The following is a 17,984-nucleotide window of genomic DNA, read 5'->3' on the forward strand; positions in this document are numbered from 1 at the left end:
AATACTGAAAATTGTTTCCCAGCTTTAAGAGTTGCTTTTTCTGCTCTTTAGTTGATTAGTGTGCAGCCGCAGTAATTTTTACTACGAATTTATGTGTATATTAGAGTTCTTATAACTAGAGAACACTGACAAGAAACACACATGATATTCCCCAAAGTGGGTTGTGTACCCTGGAGATTCCCTCGCGGTAAAACTGCAGACTGGTTGTTCGCTGATTGGTGCTCTCCTAAGGTTTCACTATGTTATTTGCGCACTCTAATCGCACTGAAGAGCCGAAAGCTTACTTCAGAACGAGGTTGAAAAGTGACAAGCAGTGAACCAGGAAATGAATACCCCCGGCCAAAGATGCCGAAAGAAACATCAGAGAATCATTCGGTTATCTGCACGAGAGAAAGGAACTAAATGTTTACCAGGAACGCTCTGATTAAAAAAAAATTGCAGATGTGAATCCTCCGGGACATCGCTATATGACATATGAGATTAGATCAATTTGTCTTCCCTTTCTCGAAACTCGCTTGTATGACATTTAATCTTACGCGAGCGCCCTTCCCTTCTTCACCTGACCACATTCTTTGAAAATATTCCAGACTTCTTATATATCACGCTGTGCAAACACCGTCCAAAATAAAATCTCCGTTAACTAAAAAGATAATTGACAATATAGCAATAGTGTTGATTCAAATATCTATGCATACAATGCGTCTCTACCAGTCTAAGATTTCTAAACTGTCTTAATAAAATAGAGGGTTCAAAAATAGAAAAATATTTCTAGGCAAGAATCCTCTACCTCATGGACACAATGTGCGGCAAAACCATAGTTGTGTAGATAATTTACCAAATCCCCAAAAATAAATCTCTATTTTTACTCATAAATGCTGCGCTGCTTAGTCGCACACGGACAAAGGAACTTCATAAGTTCCTTTGTCTATGTAAAACTAAGCAGCGCAGCATTTATGAGAAGATGTTCCAACTAGCCCAGTCTCAAGCACTTCTTAACTCTACTTTCCTCTTAGTCTCTAATGGGAATGCGATGCCGTGTACAAGGTAATGCGGCATTAGATTTTCAAACCCAAAAAGTCATTTTCGAAAGTCCAGACGCGCAAGGAATTTCGATGCTTTTTTATGTAGGAAAGAGAAACCCAGCAGATGAGTGCGCAGGTACCTCGGTACAGAAGCTACATGCAGTGATGAGATGATCAGTGGCAACGGCTCTCATTTGAACTCATTGCGGTCATATGACGTGGTATACACTTTTATTTTACTTTTTTTTTTTTTTACTGGAAATACCAACTGCACAGCTGACAATGACTAGCCTTTCTCTTGCACCGAGCGCGTGGCAAATGAATTCATTCACACAACGTGGTGCAATGAAGCTTCCAGTTATGAATGAACGCCGATGGCACTGAACATGTCAGCACCGGACGTTGAGTCTGTACTGATGTTGCCGCCCGATTCATAGTCTTAGTTTTGATTCGAAATGAATAAAAGCATCGGAGTTCAAACAGCAAGCGAACTCAATTGCGCCACAATAAGTACATTCGCTTGCCTTGAAGATTGTTCCAATAACACGCCAGTGACGGCCAAATGCTTGTGGGTTATTTTTAAGGCTAAGACGTGATGTAAAGTGTAGTACACATCCCAGTAAAGCAGGCAGTTTAAATTTGGTTCGGTAGTCATTGCACCACGCCTTCATCTGACGCCATATCTACAACAAGCCTCCTGCGCATCGTTTGCGCTCAAACATGGTTTTATACGTAAAAACTATTTCTGCAAGGCTTTGGCAACTCCGTTTTTTTATAGTTTCAGTTACTTATATGGCTTCGTTGTGGCCACTTCTTCAAACTTCCCTTTTAATCTTAGACAACTTTGGGAGAAATAAAATTTCAAATCTTATGTTTTAGATACTGGCAGTTATATTAGTGTTTTCAAGCATATGTGTATGGCGTGCTTTGAAAAACACCACAAAAACTTTATTTTCTCCTCGATATGAATAAGTGGATTGCCTAACAAAACAATTACACAGTTTCGCGGCTCCTGTTGCGAATCCTCGTATATGCGCTGTGCTATATAAAGTCAGAGGAGACTAGTCTCACCACACTGACACTGAATATGCCCACACTACCCATCAACCGTAGGATGTTCGTTCACGAAAACAAGATGGCTATGAATCATGCCTCAACCTCCAGGGCATCACTTGACATAAGGGCTTCTAATACCCAGTGCAGCGTTTCTGCTGCGAACTGCACAGTTGTCATAATACCGCTGTCAGGCCCTTCTTAATCATCAATAAATGTGGTCGCTAGAGCGAGGCTACCTGCGTAATGGGACAAGCTGCAGCAAAGTAAATTAGCTCAAAAGTGCAATTTTTCAAGCAAAAGCTCTCGATTGGCTCCTGAGTGGCACGATTAGATTTTGTTTGTCACATATAATAGAAAGTATGGAGTATAAGAACTAATGCAGGTTGGAGAATACGACAAGCATTACGATAATCATGACCTATAATCCAAGGATAAAGAAGATAAAGTATTAGGTGAAGTGATACGATATAATTTGTGGAGAACAGAAGACGACGGCAAGGATGACGTGTACCAAAGGCAAGGGTGTACAAAACTGAGGGATAGCGGGGCACAGGGGAGAACAGAAAAGCGGAGATTCTGGCGGGTCAGGGACATATCGGCTAGAGGAGAGGAACGCCGGGTAAATCTCCTGTGATCTCTAGTTCTACGGCGTCGCGCCGCAGACTTGCTGCCGTTCCTTAGCACCTTCCGAGCCGTGAACGACCGACGCAACCAGCTGCTACGGCCAGGGTTGCCTCCAGTGGTGTATCCACCCATCCGGGTAGTGCCCCCAATGCCAACAATGCCAACATGACGAGCACCGCCTCCACGGGCACTTGGACCTGAAGCTCGTACGACGAACGCGAACGACGCAACCAGCGACGCCAGCCGGAGCACTTCAAACGCCCCCTCGGTGAATGCCTGCGCACTACGGACGCCACCTCGACACCTGCTACCTGGATGCCACTGACTGGCCCCACGCAACGCTTCATCCGCAGTATGGCCAGGGGTTCGTCCAATAGTGTGGACACCCATCCGGGTGCTTCCTCCAATGCCACCAATGCCAACATGGCGAGCACCGCCTCCACGGGCACTTGGACCTGGAGCTCGTGCGACGAACGCCAACGATGCCACCAGCGACGCCACCCTGTGCACTTCGAACGCCCCCTCGATGCCTTCCGCGCACTTCGAATGCCACCTCGGCGTCTGCTAACTGAATGCCACTGACAGGACCCACGCAACGCTTCATTCGGACTGAACCGTGGGTTGCGGGCTGAGGTAGAAACGGGTGGCTGTTCCTGGCCCAAACGGGCTGGATGGTAGGTCGAAGCCGCTTACGGCGGGGGCTAGCCTGCCACTAATTTTTATGTTTTGTAGGCTGTCACTGCACCCGCCACCGCTTAGGTGGTGGACGACGGCTGTTGCGACGCGCGTCTTTCTCTCCCTCTTCTTTTTCTTTCTTGACTACTTTCTTCTGTACGCAAGAGGCAGCGGAGGTGGCTCAGCTACAGAGCCAGTAGCAGGCCTGTGCATTTTCTTTTCCTTCTTCCTACAGCCACAACACAACAGCAACTGAACCGGGAGTAGGCATGCCGAACCCTAGTGTACTGGGCATTCCCGGGTCGCGTATTGGTAATTGGTGTTTTGTGTTTGTATGGTTTGTTTGTTTTGTGCGGTAGTGTTCGTGTCGCGTAGCATGTATCAAATGTGCGTATGTGTGGGTGCATCGGTGCCCTAGTCCATTCTTCTGGCCCGAGCATTCGCCGGGTCTTCGTAACATTGTGTCCATCATGTGGGGCCAACATAAAGTGTCCACCATCAAAGGTAGCATATGCAACCGGCCCGATATTGGAAAATAATTGACGACGTCTGGTCCACCAGTGGCCCGGAGTTGCAAATGCACTACCAATAATGGCACAGCCATGCGATAACATTGGCCACTCTTGGAGCAGTAATTTACATGTTCCCCCATGATTGGTATGCATGGGCTATCAGCGGGCAATAATGACCTTTCGTATAGAATTACTTGCCAACATTGTATACGCAATGATGTATGATGGCCAATATTACCCAGCCATCGGCAATATCTTGCCCACAATTTGCGAATCATGGCGTACATTGGTAAATATTTTCCTGCCTGTATATATGGATTGTCGACATTGAATATAGCTGGGCATTCATTGATCAATATCATCGCGCCAGTCTTAGTGGCTTGCCAACATTGTATGCATCTTCAGTTCCGGTGGTTGATATTGGCCAACGAGTGGTGGCCACTGGCCTACATAGAATATATCATGGCATGCTTTGGTAAATATTATCCGGCTCGTATTGACACCTTGTTAACATCCAATATACTTTGGCATACATTGGTCAATATCCCCCTGCCAATCGTGAGGGCATCCCAACATTGTATATATCTGCAGATAAAATTATCGACGATGGCACACAATGGTAAATATTGTCCTGGCAGTATAGCTGGCTTGTGGACATTTAATATATCTTAGCATATATTGGATAATGTTATCGCACCGGTCTTAGTGGCTTCCGAACAATGTATACTTGTTGGGTTTAGTGGGCAAAATTGCCCAATGAGCTGGGGCAACTGGCCAGCATTGCACCTGTCATAATATTGCAATGCCAGTATGTCAGCACCGAAGGTATCTTGGCATACATCGGCGAATATACTCCCGCCAGTCGCTTGGCTTTCCAGCATTGTATATCTACAATTACAGTGGTCGATGTTGCCTGACGAAGTGTAATTTCTTGCCAGAATACCATACATCTTTACACAGGTTAATCAATAATCTCTTGCCATCATTGATGGCCTGTCAACTCGAAATATTTACTGCCTTATGATGGTAAATATTTCACTACTAGTTGAGATGGTTTCCCAATATTGTATCCATCGTGGGTTATAGTGATTGATAAATTATGGGCAGCTTCGATGGCTTGCCAACATCGCACGCATCATTATATGCATTGATTGCCATGATCCTGTTAGTATAGCTGGCTTATCTACATTGAATACATTTTGGCATACAGTAGTCAATGTGGCCCCGCCAGTTTCAGGCACTTTACAACAATGAATATGACTGGGTTATAGTGGTCGATATTGCCCACTGAGTTTTGACGGCTCAAAAAACATTGCACATAACATGACATATGTTGGCCGGAATTGGCTTGAAGATATTAACTATCAGTTCTCAACCTGTATATCATAATATATTTTTAATGTCCCGAGAAAAACTGTCATGTCCTCCGCGGTGGCTTTCAAGTATGTTTTATACATTGTCAACGATGTAATATCAGTAGTAGAGAATATTCACGAAAAATGGCTTAGGTGGTAAGGGCACTGTTGGTATAGGGTCCTCCTTCATTGCTCCCGTGGCTTAACGCCCGCCAGCGCAAGGCTTCATTTCCTTGACAAATCCATGCAATGAGATAAAGGCAGAGATTTTTTAGCCAAAACATTTAGAAAGTCCCGAAATGAATGATTTTGGTGCACTACGCATGCAAGCAGGGCATGCTTTGTGCGACGTTGCCGTCGAGTCGGACGCGTGGCTTATGCCGTCTACAAAGCGCTTAGAAATGCCCGACTGTTAAGTTTGTTCTTAACTGTGAAGAAGTTTAGTACGAAGGTGGAATGCGGAGCAGTTACAGGCCCTACCATTTCTTTTGTACGTCTTCAGCGTGATGCGTGCGGCCACTCATACGTCAAAATTTTAAGAATACTTCATCGCCCTCCTCGATAAAATCGCAACAAAACAGACGCATAATGTTTAAGCTGACAGCAGTCGCTGCCTATGTACAGAAACACAATACGGCGCAGTATACAAGCAATACACTTCTGTAATCTGCAGTAGGCAAGTAGGACGTAGCACCTTCAAACATATATATACTCTAGGATGTAAGCAGTGCTTAATTTGTTGCGACGAGGTTTTACACCGGCATCCTGAAAACCTTTGTCCATAAATGGAAATAGACAAATAAATGCTTTATTTTTGCGTCATTTCATTTGCGCGGTGAAAGTAAAGATCAAAATCTGAAAACAGAGGTCGAAGAGATTGTGCTAGTTAAAGCAAATGCTGCACCGTTTCGTCATGTGCGCTAGCTGACTCCTCAACGAGGCGCCAGCAGCGACTGTTAGCACAGAAGACGGGCTAGCTGCAGCACATTGTGTGTTCTAATTTACATCAGCCATAAACTTGCACTTGATTCCTATATGTGGCGTGCTCTGCTTTGAGTGCTTCAGCAAGAGACGAATGATGAACAAACCCTCTAGACTGTACCCCTCTCTTCCTGTGTGGCGGCGACGGTGTTCTCTGGTTGCCGAAGCGCCGGCTTGGAATCAGCGGATCGCGGGGCGTACATCCCAAGTCAAAACGCAGAGCCACGTCGAATTACCGGGCTGGCGGTGTCAGCAGCATCAGTCGGTCGCTGCTATCTCTTCGTCGCGCAACGTTCGTACGGGCCCGCGCGCTGCCTCCCGCGACCTCCCAATAACTAATTGCTCTATTCACTTCCCCTTTAATGCTACCCCTGTGCGGCGGATATCAGAGCGCCGGATCGGTGACGGAGGTTCTCGAGATGGGCCCCGACCGAGCCCAAACGCACAACTCAGTCTATGGAAAAGCTAAACCAGCTGATGAGCTGAGCTTAAATTGCGCTTTAGGAGGTAATGTAATTGTCGGCTATTTTGTGTTGAGCTCAACTCCATGTCCACTCTACACAAATTTCAAGTTCTTTGACATTGTAACTCTCCATCTTTCACACCAGCCTCTTGCTGTTTGCCGTGTGGTCAATATACTTGGCGGTCGCTTACTAACTCTAGCAAAACGCGCAAGTATTTCACACAGCACCTTCTTCGCTCTATTAGAATCCCTTGGTTTTCCCACTTTTCCCTTGGCTTGAAAAACTCAAATGTAAAACAATGCTTCACCTAAACCTTTCTCTAAGCTATCTTAGCTTGAGTGGGAGAAAGTTTGGCATTTGATGGCAACATCAGGTATTTGATGGCCGATGTGTCTGACGCCTTCTATTCGCAGCTTTCATCCAATGTTGCGAGGTCACCGGTGCAAGCGAGTAGCACAGTCACGCCAGGGATTAAGGACCACTTCCTACTGGTGTAGCGCCACGGTCACGCCTGCCTGGGACATCCCAAAGCTGCCAACTGATGTTGTGCCATAGGGCAGCAACGACCGGGGTGCCTACGACGCTTCCCTTTCTTGCGAGCGGCAAAGCCCTCGACGAAAGCTCGTGAAGGTCTCATTTTCCAGAGGCCATGCGATCGCTTATATAGCCACTCAAACTGTCCAATCAGCAGGCAGCACGTGACGGCGGCCCGATAGGCCCAATCAGCGAGTGTAATGATCGCTCGCTTCAAATGTGCCGCGACGCGAAGGCGACTCGCCGACCAGCCCTGCACTGACTGGAATTTGACCGCCGATGCTTCTTGGCTTTGCGCCGCTGCTTTGCGGAGAAAACCGGGGCTTGTGAAAAGATTATTAGCAGAAGAAACTTGCGTTCGGATGAGCGGAATCTGGATGTGCCGGAGTGCCCGGGATCGATCCGGACCACCGGCGGCTATGTTTCCATGGAGGCGAACGCAGCCGCCGGTGGTCGAAAATGCATCTTCTTTCGGGAACGATAGGGCAGATACAGTACTAGTGTGAAACGTATAGAGAATTGAGCCCACGACTAGCTACAATTTGTCTTTTTATGCAGCAAAAGTAAAGGCGATACTGCATTCGTAACGGCGGGCTGTCTGCCTCGATCTGCGTTCATTTCCTTTATCCTGTAATCAATGAAGACTATAACGTAATATAATTTTAAGCAATCATTTAATTTGTCTCTGATATGACACGCATCCTTTATAGCATTCAATACCAAGCTACGATATTATCTCATTTCCGATTTTAAGCAACAAACCGACATATACATTTGAGCTTTAACCAAGCTTTGCGAATGTGCCGCTTTGGCCTACTAATAAATTACATATACACCTGGAGGAATCGGCCTAACCTAGCATCACCGAAAACTCTGCTTGATTCTTATCCCACATTCCCACTTCAAATAAGGAAACTTCGCAGCTCCACTAAACTTTCTTCTTTATGAACTCGCATAATTCGCACAGATCATCGTAGAGCCAGTACTCGACCATGCAATTGCCGAGAGTCTTGAACACGATTTTACGCTCACTGCGCCTACGCCAATAGCGCCAACGTCGAACTTGAGGGTAACGAGGCCTTTAACGCTATCGCGTTATAGGCAAGCTCTGCTTCTGTCAGCGTGGGGTTTGATTCCCCCATGTTTATACTCATTCCACTTATCGGCAGCAGGATGTATCCCTGCGCTATATTCGAGCAGGAGAAGCGCCGAGCTCTTCTGTGCATTGTCGGTGGTGTGGGATATGTGCGCCAGCATATGACTAGTACCCGCACTTTGGCACTTTGCGGGATGTGCAATGTCTGCCGCTTGCTGTGGACTCCCCCAACTAATGCTTCTGTGAAGCAGCCCTTCGTCAAGTGGGCTCGCCGGTGCTGGACCTCTATGCGACACTCGCAAGTTGAAGATGGTTATTATTTTACCGTGGAACTGTTGCATATTCATAATGAATACTAGTCTCTCTCCCTGTTCTTTTTCCTATGTTGTCTTCCCTGTCTTAATTAATTACCTTCAAATATCACAGCAAAAGCAAAGCCAGGGTCATCCGCTGCGCGCTCCATTCAGCAGTTCCAATGCAAAAGTATGAAGACGGCATTCAGGATGCATAACGCAGATTATCAAAATTTATGAAGCCCTCCAAGGATATCAGATTATTCGCGAGGTCTCAGTCCTCACAGGTGGCTGCGAAACTGAAGAAAGACACTGCTACCTAGCCGAGTGGTCCTAGTTTAAAGGCCCAAACTTTACTGAGCTGGCAAGGTATAAATCCTTCTGTAGCTGCAGTTGACTACCAAGGAAATAAAGTGAGGCACCTTTAATGGCTGCAAAGTCTGATAAGGTTCACATCCTTGACATAAGAGTATAACACACTCATTTTGTAGTACATAGCACTACTAGCCGAAAGCACGGATTTCGCCGATGTCGGTCCGAAGCCGCTCACGTTCGCTCTTTTCGTAAAAAATTAAACTGTAGAAAGAGAAATTGGCGAAGCGCGTCGCGCGGCTCAGAAATGAGGAGGCGGAGCACACGCATAGCTGCAGCAGAAGCCTCTCTCTCTCTCTCTCTCGATAATCCGTATCTATGTGAAATTGAAGAGGAGGTAGAGAAAGTGGAAACGCCCGTGTTACGTGACTTAACACTGAAGGGGCGGAGCAGCCGCATAGATGCACCCAGTGAGAGAGGAAGACAGTGAGAACATCAAGCAGCGATACATCGGCGTCGAAACGGACGCCGACTGCAGCTCGCCAAACACGGACGAAGACAATGCCGCTCTCGACGAACAGAGTACCATAGAAGAAGTCAGACACGCTCTGCTGTCTTCCACGAAAAACACCACCCCAGGCAAGGATGGCATTACCAACGCCATGATAAGGAACTTGTACGAGAATCAATCAACAGATTTACTGAATTCTTCAACACACACTGGTAGCAGGGGACCATCTCGAAAGACTAATCTCTGACGGAAGTAGTAATAAATCCTAAATCCGGAAAAACTCCCAGCCTGGAAAATCTACGACCCATTTCATTAACTTCATGTTTGGGAAAGGTATACGAACGAATTGTTCTTCAGAGGTTGCAAACCCACTTGGAGGACAAAGACCTCCTGCCCCACAGAATGTTCGGATTCCGAAAACACCTCTCAGCACAGGACGGCCGCCTGCAGATCAAGGAGGAGTTTCTTAAAACTGTCCTGAAATACGGAGAAAACATCCACAGCCTTCACGGAGCATTCACGCGTGGTTCTCCCTGGAACTCGGCTCCAAGCTACTCGCCGCGTCTTGAAGCAGCTACTGCTCCCCTCTGCGCCTTACCCGGCGCTCGCCTTCAAGCGTGTATCCCTCTCTCTTTTCTCTTTCTCTCGCCCTATGGTCCAACGCGACACCTTCGGCATCAGAGCAGTAAATTTTAAAGGGGTACATTGTGCCTGTTTTTAGTCATTTCTGAAGATGGTGTAAGGAAAGCTAAGGACGCGGCAGTGCCGCGTGTTTGCTTCGTGTCGCAATGGATAACACTGCGACGCAGGTTCACCGTGCTGAAGTACAACGGTTACGAAGGTGGCGGGATTGTGCGTCTACTGATTCTGATATTGCAGCTAAACGATGCAAGAATCTGGAAGCACAAAGAATGATGTAACGTGTCGAGAGCGTGTTCAGGAAACTGCTCCAGACACTGAGCGTCCTCGTGAAGTGGATGCCGAAGGGAAGAGGAAGAAACATGCGGTAGAAACTCCAGGAAAACGGGCCACGCGACTGCAAGCGATAGAAAGGTATAGCAGGGATAATCAGTGCTACGCACCTACTTCACATTTTATTAACTCTGCAAATTGTCCATAATTTTTTTTTCTTAGGGTCTATATTCAGAAATGGTCTTCCGATGACAAACTTCGCACCAGTTCTAATGATCGCTTTCAAACATTTCTTATGATCATGGACATCGAAACAGTGCTCTTAACCAACTTAAATTTTTTTATGCCAAATTAATATCGGACCTGGTATCTGTCATTGCAGAGGGCATTATAAAGTATCCAAAAGTTCTGTCAGTGTGAATCTAGATGTAGATAAATAGGGTGTGTAACTACTTTGCCAATTGATTAGCGTATTTTGTTTTAGCCAACCGTTTCAATTAAATTTAGGTTCAGGTATGATATTTTGCGTATTCTGTGCCTGCGCTTAGTATGGAGGTGGATTTAGATTACTGCAATACGACAATCCTGCTCTTTCCTGAAGTTTCCTTTTCCTTAGGAGCACTTCAGAAAATGAAATTTGTTGTGTTGGCTTTTAATGGAACGTGTTTGTATCTCAGTACACAACTTCTTCTATTTCTAACAATCATTGTTATTTTTCATTAGGAAATGGGCAAGCTATTTCATTACCACCTATGCAGCTTTGTCTCACGACACCACGCAGTTGTTTGTGTTGTTTGCTATGTCCGTCAATTCTCAGTATTTCAGTTTAATATATAAAATTTTCTGTATTTATTTAATGCACCTATTGACTGTAGCGCTTTGAGTGAGCTTATAGAACTAAATTTTGTTGTCGTTATTTCGATGCCCTCATATTTTAATAGCCTGGACGAATTTTTAGGCTCATTGTGAGAAAACTTGTGTGATACATTGATACAAAAGTGCGATTATGGTCATGTCAGGTGATTTTAAACGTTGATATAAATTGCTAGCTCTGAATTTCCAATCAGTGCAAGCCAATCTACTTTGTAAGCATTTTAAACAAACAGTGGTTTTGACCAACTTGACGCATATTGAAGGCCGCCGGGAGGATTATCAAAAACAGTGGTTTCGATTTTGGCCCTACTCGCGACTGCACTCAATTTTCCTGATGTCTACTTTCTATTTTTTTTCATGCCAAACTTCCTGCAGTCTATAATTATTTATTTCAGCAGTGATGCGTATTTAAATCTATGGTGATGAATGCAACACCACAGCTATAAGTTCCTACAAGCATATATTCTGGATTAATAAGAGCTATGATGTTAATATTAGTTTCACATGTAGTTAAAGAGCACCCATTTTCACCATACGTATTATGTGGAAAGCTGAAGACTAAGTAGATTTCAACTACGTTAATGGTTGCGCGTCTGAATTCTAATGCATGACGTACATAAAACCAAAGCGCTTGATTTCACATATGAATCTTCCAACGAAAACTACCTAGAGCAGGCATTTTGCATCCACTTACGAAATGGTGGAAGCGATTTAACTGTTTGATTCTAACGCAGCAAAGTAATATACTTACATTTATAACTCGGCTGTGATATGTGCTTAATTCGTACTGAGCCCAAGCCGCATCTTTAGCACTTTGATCTAGAGCCAGAATACCTGGAAATAGTGAGAATAAACACAGTGACGCTGAAATATAATGTTGTGTTAGAACTCTTGCTTTCCCCCATATGTAGCAATATGAAATGTGAACCATATGACAACGGTTTGTAGTTATTGCTGGCGTCAGAGCAATTTTTTAACAGAATATTTACTGTTGGATCGAGAGCTCTTAAGAAATTGTTTTATTCAACAAATTTTTAACCGTTAACCAATAAAGTGATGATGCAATTGAATATGTCAGAATCACTTGCGGAATTACGCAGCAGAAGAACTTGGGCTCTTAATAGCCTTCCTAGCATAGCTGACGCTCTCAAAATATGAACTTCTCGACTTCTGTGAAAACTACAATAAGTAAATGATATCGATAGAATAAAGGTATGCAATGCATTTTGAAAAATGAATTGCGTATCTGGAGAGGAAAAACAAAACGGTGTGCCAAGGGAACAATTTGAGGGAAGACAAGATATAGTTCAACAGTTCCTTATCTAATAAATTGTATTAAATAGGTTACGAAGAGTTGGAATTATCAAGGATAACTTTTTTAGGTTGTCTGGCCAGGAGAGAAAATCCAGACAGCATGAAATGATAAGGCATAAAAAATGGGATAGATTGACTTTTTTAAGCATCCTCACTAATGATACCGCCGACGACCAAATAAAGCTAAGTAGAAATAAGCTAGCGTCTGCACGCTACCTATATTCCCTTTAAAAGAAAAAACGTCAAAACTGCCTCCTCAGTGCATACTATGTATTTGGTTAACTGGACAGATTATTTCAAAAGTATTTACTTGCTCAAAATTTTTTTTCGAAAAAGCCCAAGCCATATTATATTTCTTGGATGGAGAAACATCTCATCCCTATGTCAAACCTTTCTCCCACATATCTAAGAACCTATGAGAGGTGGTGTACTTAAGGGAAAAAAAACCTTGTTTCTTTTCTTCCTTTCGTCTGGACTGGGTACCTAATCGAAAGCCATAAGCTTTTTGGCTACTCTATTGCAGTCCAATAAGGCAAGATCGAAATCCTTGAGTTCAATTCATCAAAACTCTTAGATATTGTATTATTACTCGATTGTCTGATAGAGCATGCAAATAACTTGGACGCTAACAAACCTACTTGTCTCGTTGGCCAAAATCATGACTACAAAACTTGCTGTCTTTTCACGCCCTATCTTAATATCCTGTGCAAACACCCGAGACGTTTAACCAGTGAAAATATTGTCGCCGTTAAATGCCCAGAAGGTTACGAGTTGCGTTTATTAACAGTGACGCGGCAGTGGGACGCCTACTACAAGAGAATCGAAGCAAGGTTGTGATATAGCAAGTCATCTTTTTTAAATGATGACTTGCTATATATATAAGTGACATGCATTTATTCAGCGTACAACACGTGCTTTTGTTTGCCCACTTGTTGATATATTGGCTAAATGTTCCATAAATTTATTGCTTTTATCGAATAAATCTTTAGTTCTGGGTAAATGAACGTAGTTTCTTCTTTTGCACTAGGTTTAGTTTTTTTGCTGTTTGCCCTTCAGTATATATCACCAACTCGCCCATTTGGCAACAACGTTAAATTATGCTGGAATTGCCTAATGCGTCACGCCACAATAATCACTTGTGCTGCGCTGAAGAAGAGGTTTCTGCTTTTCCCGATAACTTAAAAGGCACTGCGCCTCCTTGTACCAGCGTTAAAAGCCTAGGCGCCAAAGAAATTTAATATCTTTCTGCTGTTCCGCGTTTTTTCTCCTCTATTTTGACCATAAGTGAAGAATTCGTCATCCAAATCTGCCCGTGTACAGTTTTGCGCCGCAAGTGCATTTCTTTGCACTACGCTATTTCTGAAATAATTGAAAACAGAAACCTGGATGACGCAGTGTCTCGATGGAGCGCGTGCTGTGATGTATACGAGATAAGAGGCCTGTATGTAAGCTCGGCTAGACCACATTTACGCATCCGTTGAGACCTCACGTGAATGTATTAACTATAATGTAGGGCCGACGTCCTGTTCAGGCCAATGTTAGTAAAATCCTTCTATGGGATGTTAAAGCCAGGAAATGCTTTTTTCGTGGGAAATGTAGAAATTCAATAATGATTAAGCTACTGTGGGAGTTTTTAAAATGGTTGTTTGTTGCGTTAGCTGGTATAGCATCATAACGTTTTGAAGCGCAGAGGCAGACATACACGAGAGAAGTGGACGGGACAAGCGCTACTTGCAACTGCGTTTATTTGAACCTTCTTGTCCGGAGACCAGTCTTCCTGCGCAGACGCAGCGGTATCGCCAAGCGCAACCTTATCAACAGATAAAATAACCATTATCTAATCAAGGGGCAGATTTCACGTGTGCGTGCCGCTAAATAGACAATGAGAAGCGTGTTGTAACCGATTAATTCCTTTACACATAGACAGCAACTCTTTCTGCCACAATGTCATTGACGTATCGCTGACGCTCTTTTCACCCAAGCCGTGAATAAGAGAGGCTTCCAATACTTCTCTTTCAAGCTGTTTTCTGCCGTGTCCCACGATAGTAGTTTTGTGCAGTGCAGGAGAGTAGCCTGAGCACTTTAACAGTGGAGTGACAACTTCGAACCACTGCCTGCTCCCAAAGAACGTTCATGCTCCCTGAGGCGTTCATTATTACATGGGCCGATCTGGTCGATGTACACTGCCAGGGCGCTAAGCGGTATCTGGTCGACCACACCTGTGCTTCTTGGAGCAAACACATACTGGGGCCTCTTTTCGCAATCGTTTCGGCGACTTGGCCCTTCTATAAGCCTGTATAGCTGCGAGAGCTTGCACGGTGCGGAAAGACCAACTGCACGCCATACTTTGAGGCAATTCACATCAGAATATTGCGATACTTTGTGCTGGTAAGGCATAACCTTATCCCCTTTGTTCTTCTCCGGCAGTTCCGGCGGTCCAGGATCAGAATAAATCACTTGGTCTTCTTTAAAACCGATTCTGCTACCGCCTCCCCAGAGCATTCGTGTAGCTCAATTTACTCCGTTTCTCGACATGTGTGCGAAATGAAAAAGCTACCATATGTTCACAAGACTTTGATAAAGCTGACTGCAAGCAAGAAGCCACCAAATCTCGCTTTATGACCTGGGGATACATGCCGAGGCCAGAAAGTCACTTTTGTCGTTCCCTTTGCAACAATCGAAGGGAATAAAACGAGGTGTGGTGGCTGCATGCTTGAGTCAGCATTGGGAAAACCTTGTCTCTAAGATAAACGTCTGTATGAGGAAAACAAACAAGACCTGAATTGATGGCAGGAGAGCAATATCTGGGAGTGTTAGTGAAGACAACAGCAGGAGACACAACAGTATGAGAGATGCCATCCATGCGAGCGCTAAAATTTGAAGAAAAAAACAATGGGAGAAGCCATATCAAAAAAGTTAAACGGGGAGGGATCTTGTAAGCAGACATCGACCATATCAAAGAAGCATGCAACGAACATTACAAAGCCCTGCTTGTGGCCCATGCAGTAAGCACCATTAAATGTAAATACAAATTATGAAGGTGATACCGCGCATAGACCACGAAAGAAAAGGGCAGTTAGAACTGTATAAGTGAGCCAGAAGTCGAGCACGCAGTTGACAGTTTAACTGAAAGCAGCTGATTTCAGCGCAGGTTTTTATAGGCACTTCAAGCATGAAGTTGTTCCTATCTTGAAGTTCAGTTTAAATTACCTTACAAGGTAAATGCACAGACAAATTACCACTGGGTACGGCATACTGACCCATAGTGCTTACAGAAGTTGGACAGATACATTTTATGAAGCTTTTGGCTATAAGCTTGCAGACCGTGATTGACGACATTATGACCACCAGATGATTGGATAGTTTTATAAGGTGCAAAGCATTTATAAGGTGCAAAGAATTCGTGAGATTTGTGATAACGATGTCGAGGAGCCATTCTCTACATTGACTTCGAAAAATATTATGATCGTGTAGCTGACAAAATTTTGGTTTCCCATTTAGGCCATGTGAGTGTGGGGTACGTTATCAAAAATTCATGGTCCTTGCGTATCAAAACTCTACAACAAAATTGATTGTGAACAAGAGCCTGGGGCATCTATTAGCGTGCAGCTATCAGTATGGCAGGGCTTTCCCCTAGCCCTCTTTTGTTTTGTATTGACATGAACACTTTTTTGCCCGAAGATATTAAAAAACCACAATATTATTGTGTTGAAGCTGCAGGCAGCAAAGGTGAAGCTACTATTGTATGCAGATGGTGCAGCTGTTTTTTAAGATATACAGGGACAGCTTTATTCAGCCACTGAATTGAATCCATGACTTCTGTGAAGTTACCGGTAGCGGAGTGAATTGGCATTAGTGCCTTGGGCTCTTGCATGGGTGGTGGCTATCAAAGCATGACCGCATTGCCAATGGGACGGGTACCACGACACCGACAAAGTACTTTACTTAGGTGTCGAAATTGACGGTTACCATCAAAGTGGGCAATATTAGAATGGCAGACGAAAGAACTAAAGGAAAGAACAGCGAAGTGGAAAAGCGCCAACGAATCTATTCTCACCAGGGCTACCGTAAGTAATCTCGTTCTTGTCAGCAAGCTATGGTACGTAGTGAAAGTGCTGCAGGTGTTTAAACACACAGAAGCTCCACGGGGTGTTTGTCATCTTCGCTTGGGCTTCAAACTGAGAACGCTGAAAGCAAAGCGAATCTCCGACTGGTTACAGATGGGGGTTTGGGGCTCGGCCTCCTCTTTTTACACTAGGTGGTTATCTTTGTTTACTGGCGACGTATCCGGCAGTTCTTGCGCAGTGTCTGCCACGTTAGGCTCCGGCACCTGGCTCCATTAGGCTCGGGCACTAAAAACAATAATGAAAAGGCGAGCGGTGCTACAGGGATTACCCCCTCAACTCTTACTGAAAATCGTCACTGTCCCCTAACTCACACCATGAAACCATGTGCAACAATGCTAAATATGGACTACCAGCGTAACACAGCCTTCGTTTGTACCATTAGGCTCAAGACATGCTTATACCACCATGTTTTAAGAAGGAAGTGTTTCTAGGCTCATATTGTGCGGAAATATTCGTAAGAAACATCCTAATATCACACAGTTAAGGACTGGCTTAGTAATACGCGCATGTCATCATAAGAAGCGTTCTGGAGCTACTTTTACCAGCCGTCAGTCAGTGGGGCACTTGAAAAAAAAAAGAGTGTGAATGCCGCTCTGCACTACCCTACCCGGAACTGGGTTTTAACTGTACGCGTTTGTTGGGTAGATATCACGAAAGAGTAATACAGTACCGGCCATTGCGACAGGCCAGTTCACAAGACGTTAATTATGTAGGCGGAAGCGCGCTGAAGTGGGCAGCACGATTACATATAACGTCCTTAGAATTAGTCGTCTCCACTGAGATCAATTCTTCATTCCAAGATGGTTTATTTTTGTGTTTATGCATGCTATCCAGCTAAATTTTCTCTACAGTCAAACTAACAAGATGCAGCACTAATATAAAATTAAAGATGAAAGCATGGCAAAATCAATATACTTAGAAGATACAACCTGCAAAAGTGGAGATGAATAGCAATGAGCTACAACTAAAACTTTTCTTTAGAGCATCATGCAGTAGGTTTGTCGCAATGAGTGTCGTTTGGCATATCTTTAGTAGATTCCCTAATTAAATTGGGAAGGACATCAAACAATCATTGAGGTTTAGTTAGCTTCTTTAGCGCTTCTGTCATGTATGGGAACACAATTATACAGCACTAAGGCTAGAAACTAAAATAAAAATATATAGGCATACCAGTTACCTTCAGCTACCTATCGAAAAATTACGGGTGACTGTTAGACTATTAAGCGCCGCCTTTAAGGTATGACGCAATAGCGTAGCTTACTAGCCGATATAAAACGCCCTACTTTACCAAGCTTCATGAATGTGCCTACGTTAACGTGAATG

The 17,984-nt window shown here is 44.2% G+C and overlaps 1 protein-coding gene across 1 annotated transcript in view; it reads right to left on the bottom strand.

The window, feature by feature from the left end:
- The window catches only part of LOC146188629 (uncharacterized), a 69,708-nt gene that overhangs the window by 51,304 nt on the left and 420 nt on the right, over window positions 1-17,984 (bottom strand). The window contains exon 2 of the mRNA XM_084603158.1: window positions 11,972-12,054. Within this exon, the coding sequence (XP_084459284.1) occupies window positions 11,972-12,054 (83 nt within the window). The remainder of the gene's footprint in view (window positions 1-11,971; window positions 12,055-17,984) is intronic.

This window comes from Amblyomma maculatum, chromosome 5, assembly GCF_055883805.1.
Source record: "Amblyomma maculatum isolate TAMU_Amacu chromosome 5, ASM5588380v1, whole genome shotgun sequence".
Taxonomy (NCBI): Eukaryota; Metazoa; Arthropoda; class Arachnida; order Ixodida; family Ixodidae; genus Amblyomma; species Amblyomma maculatum.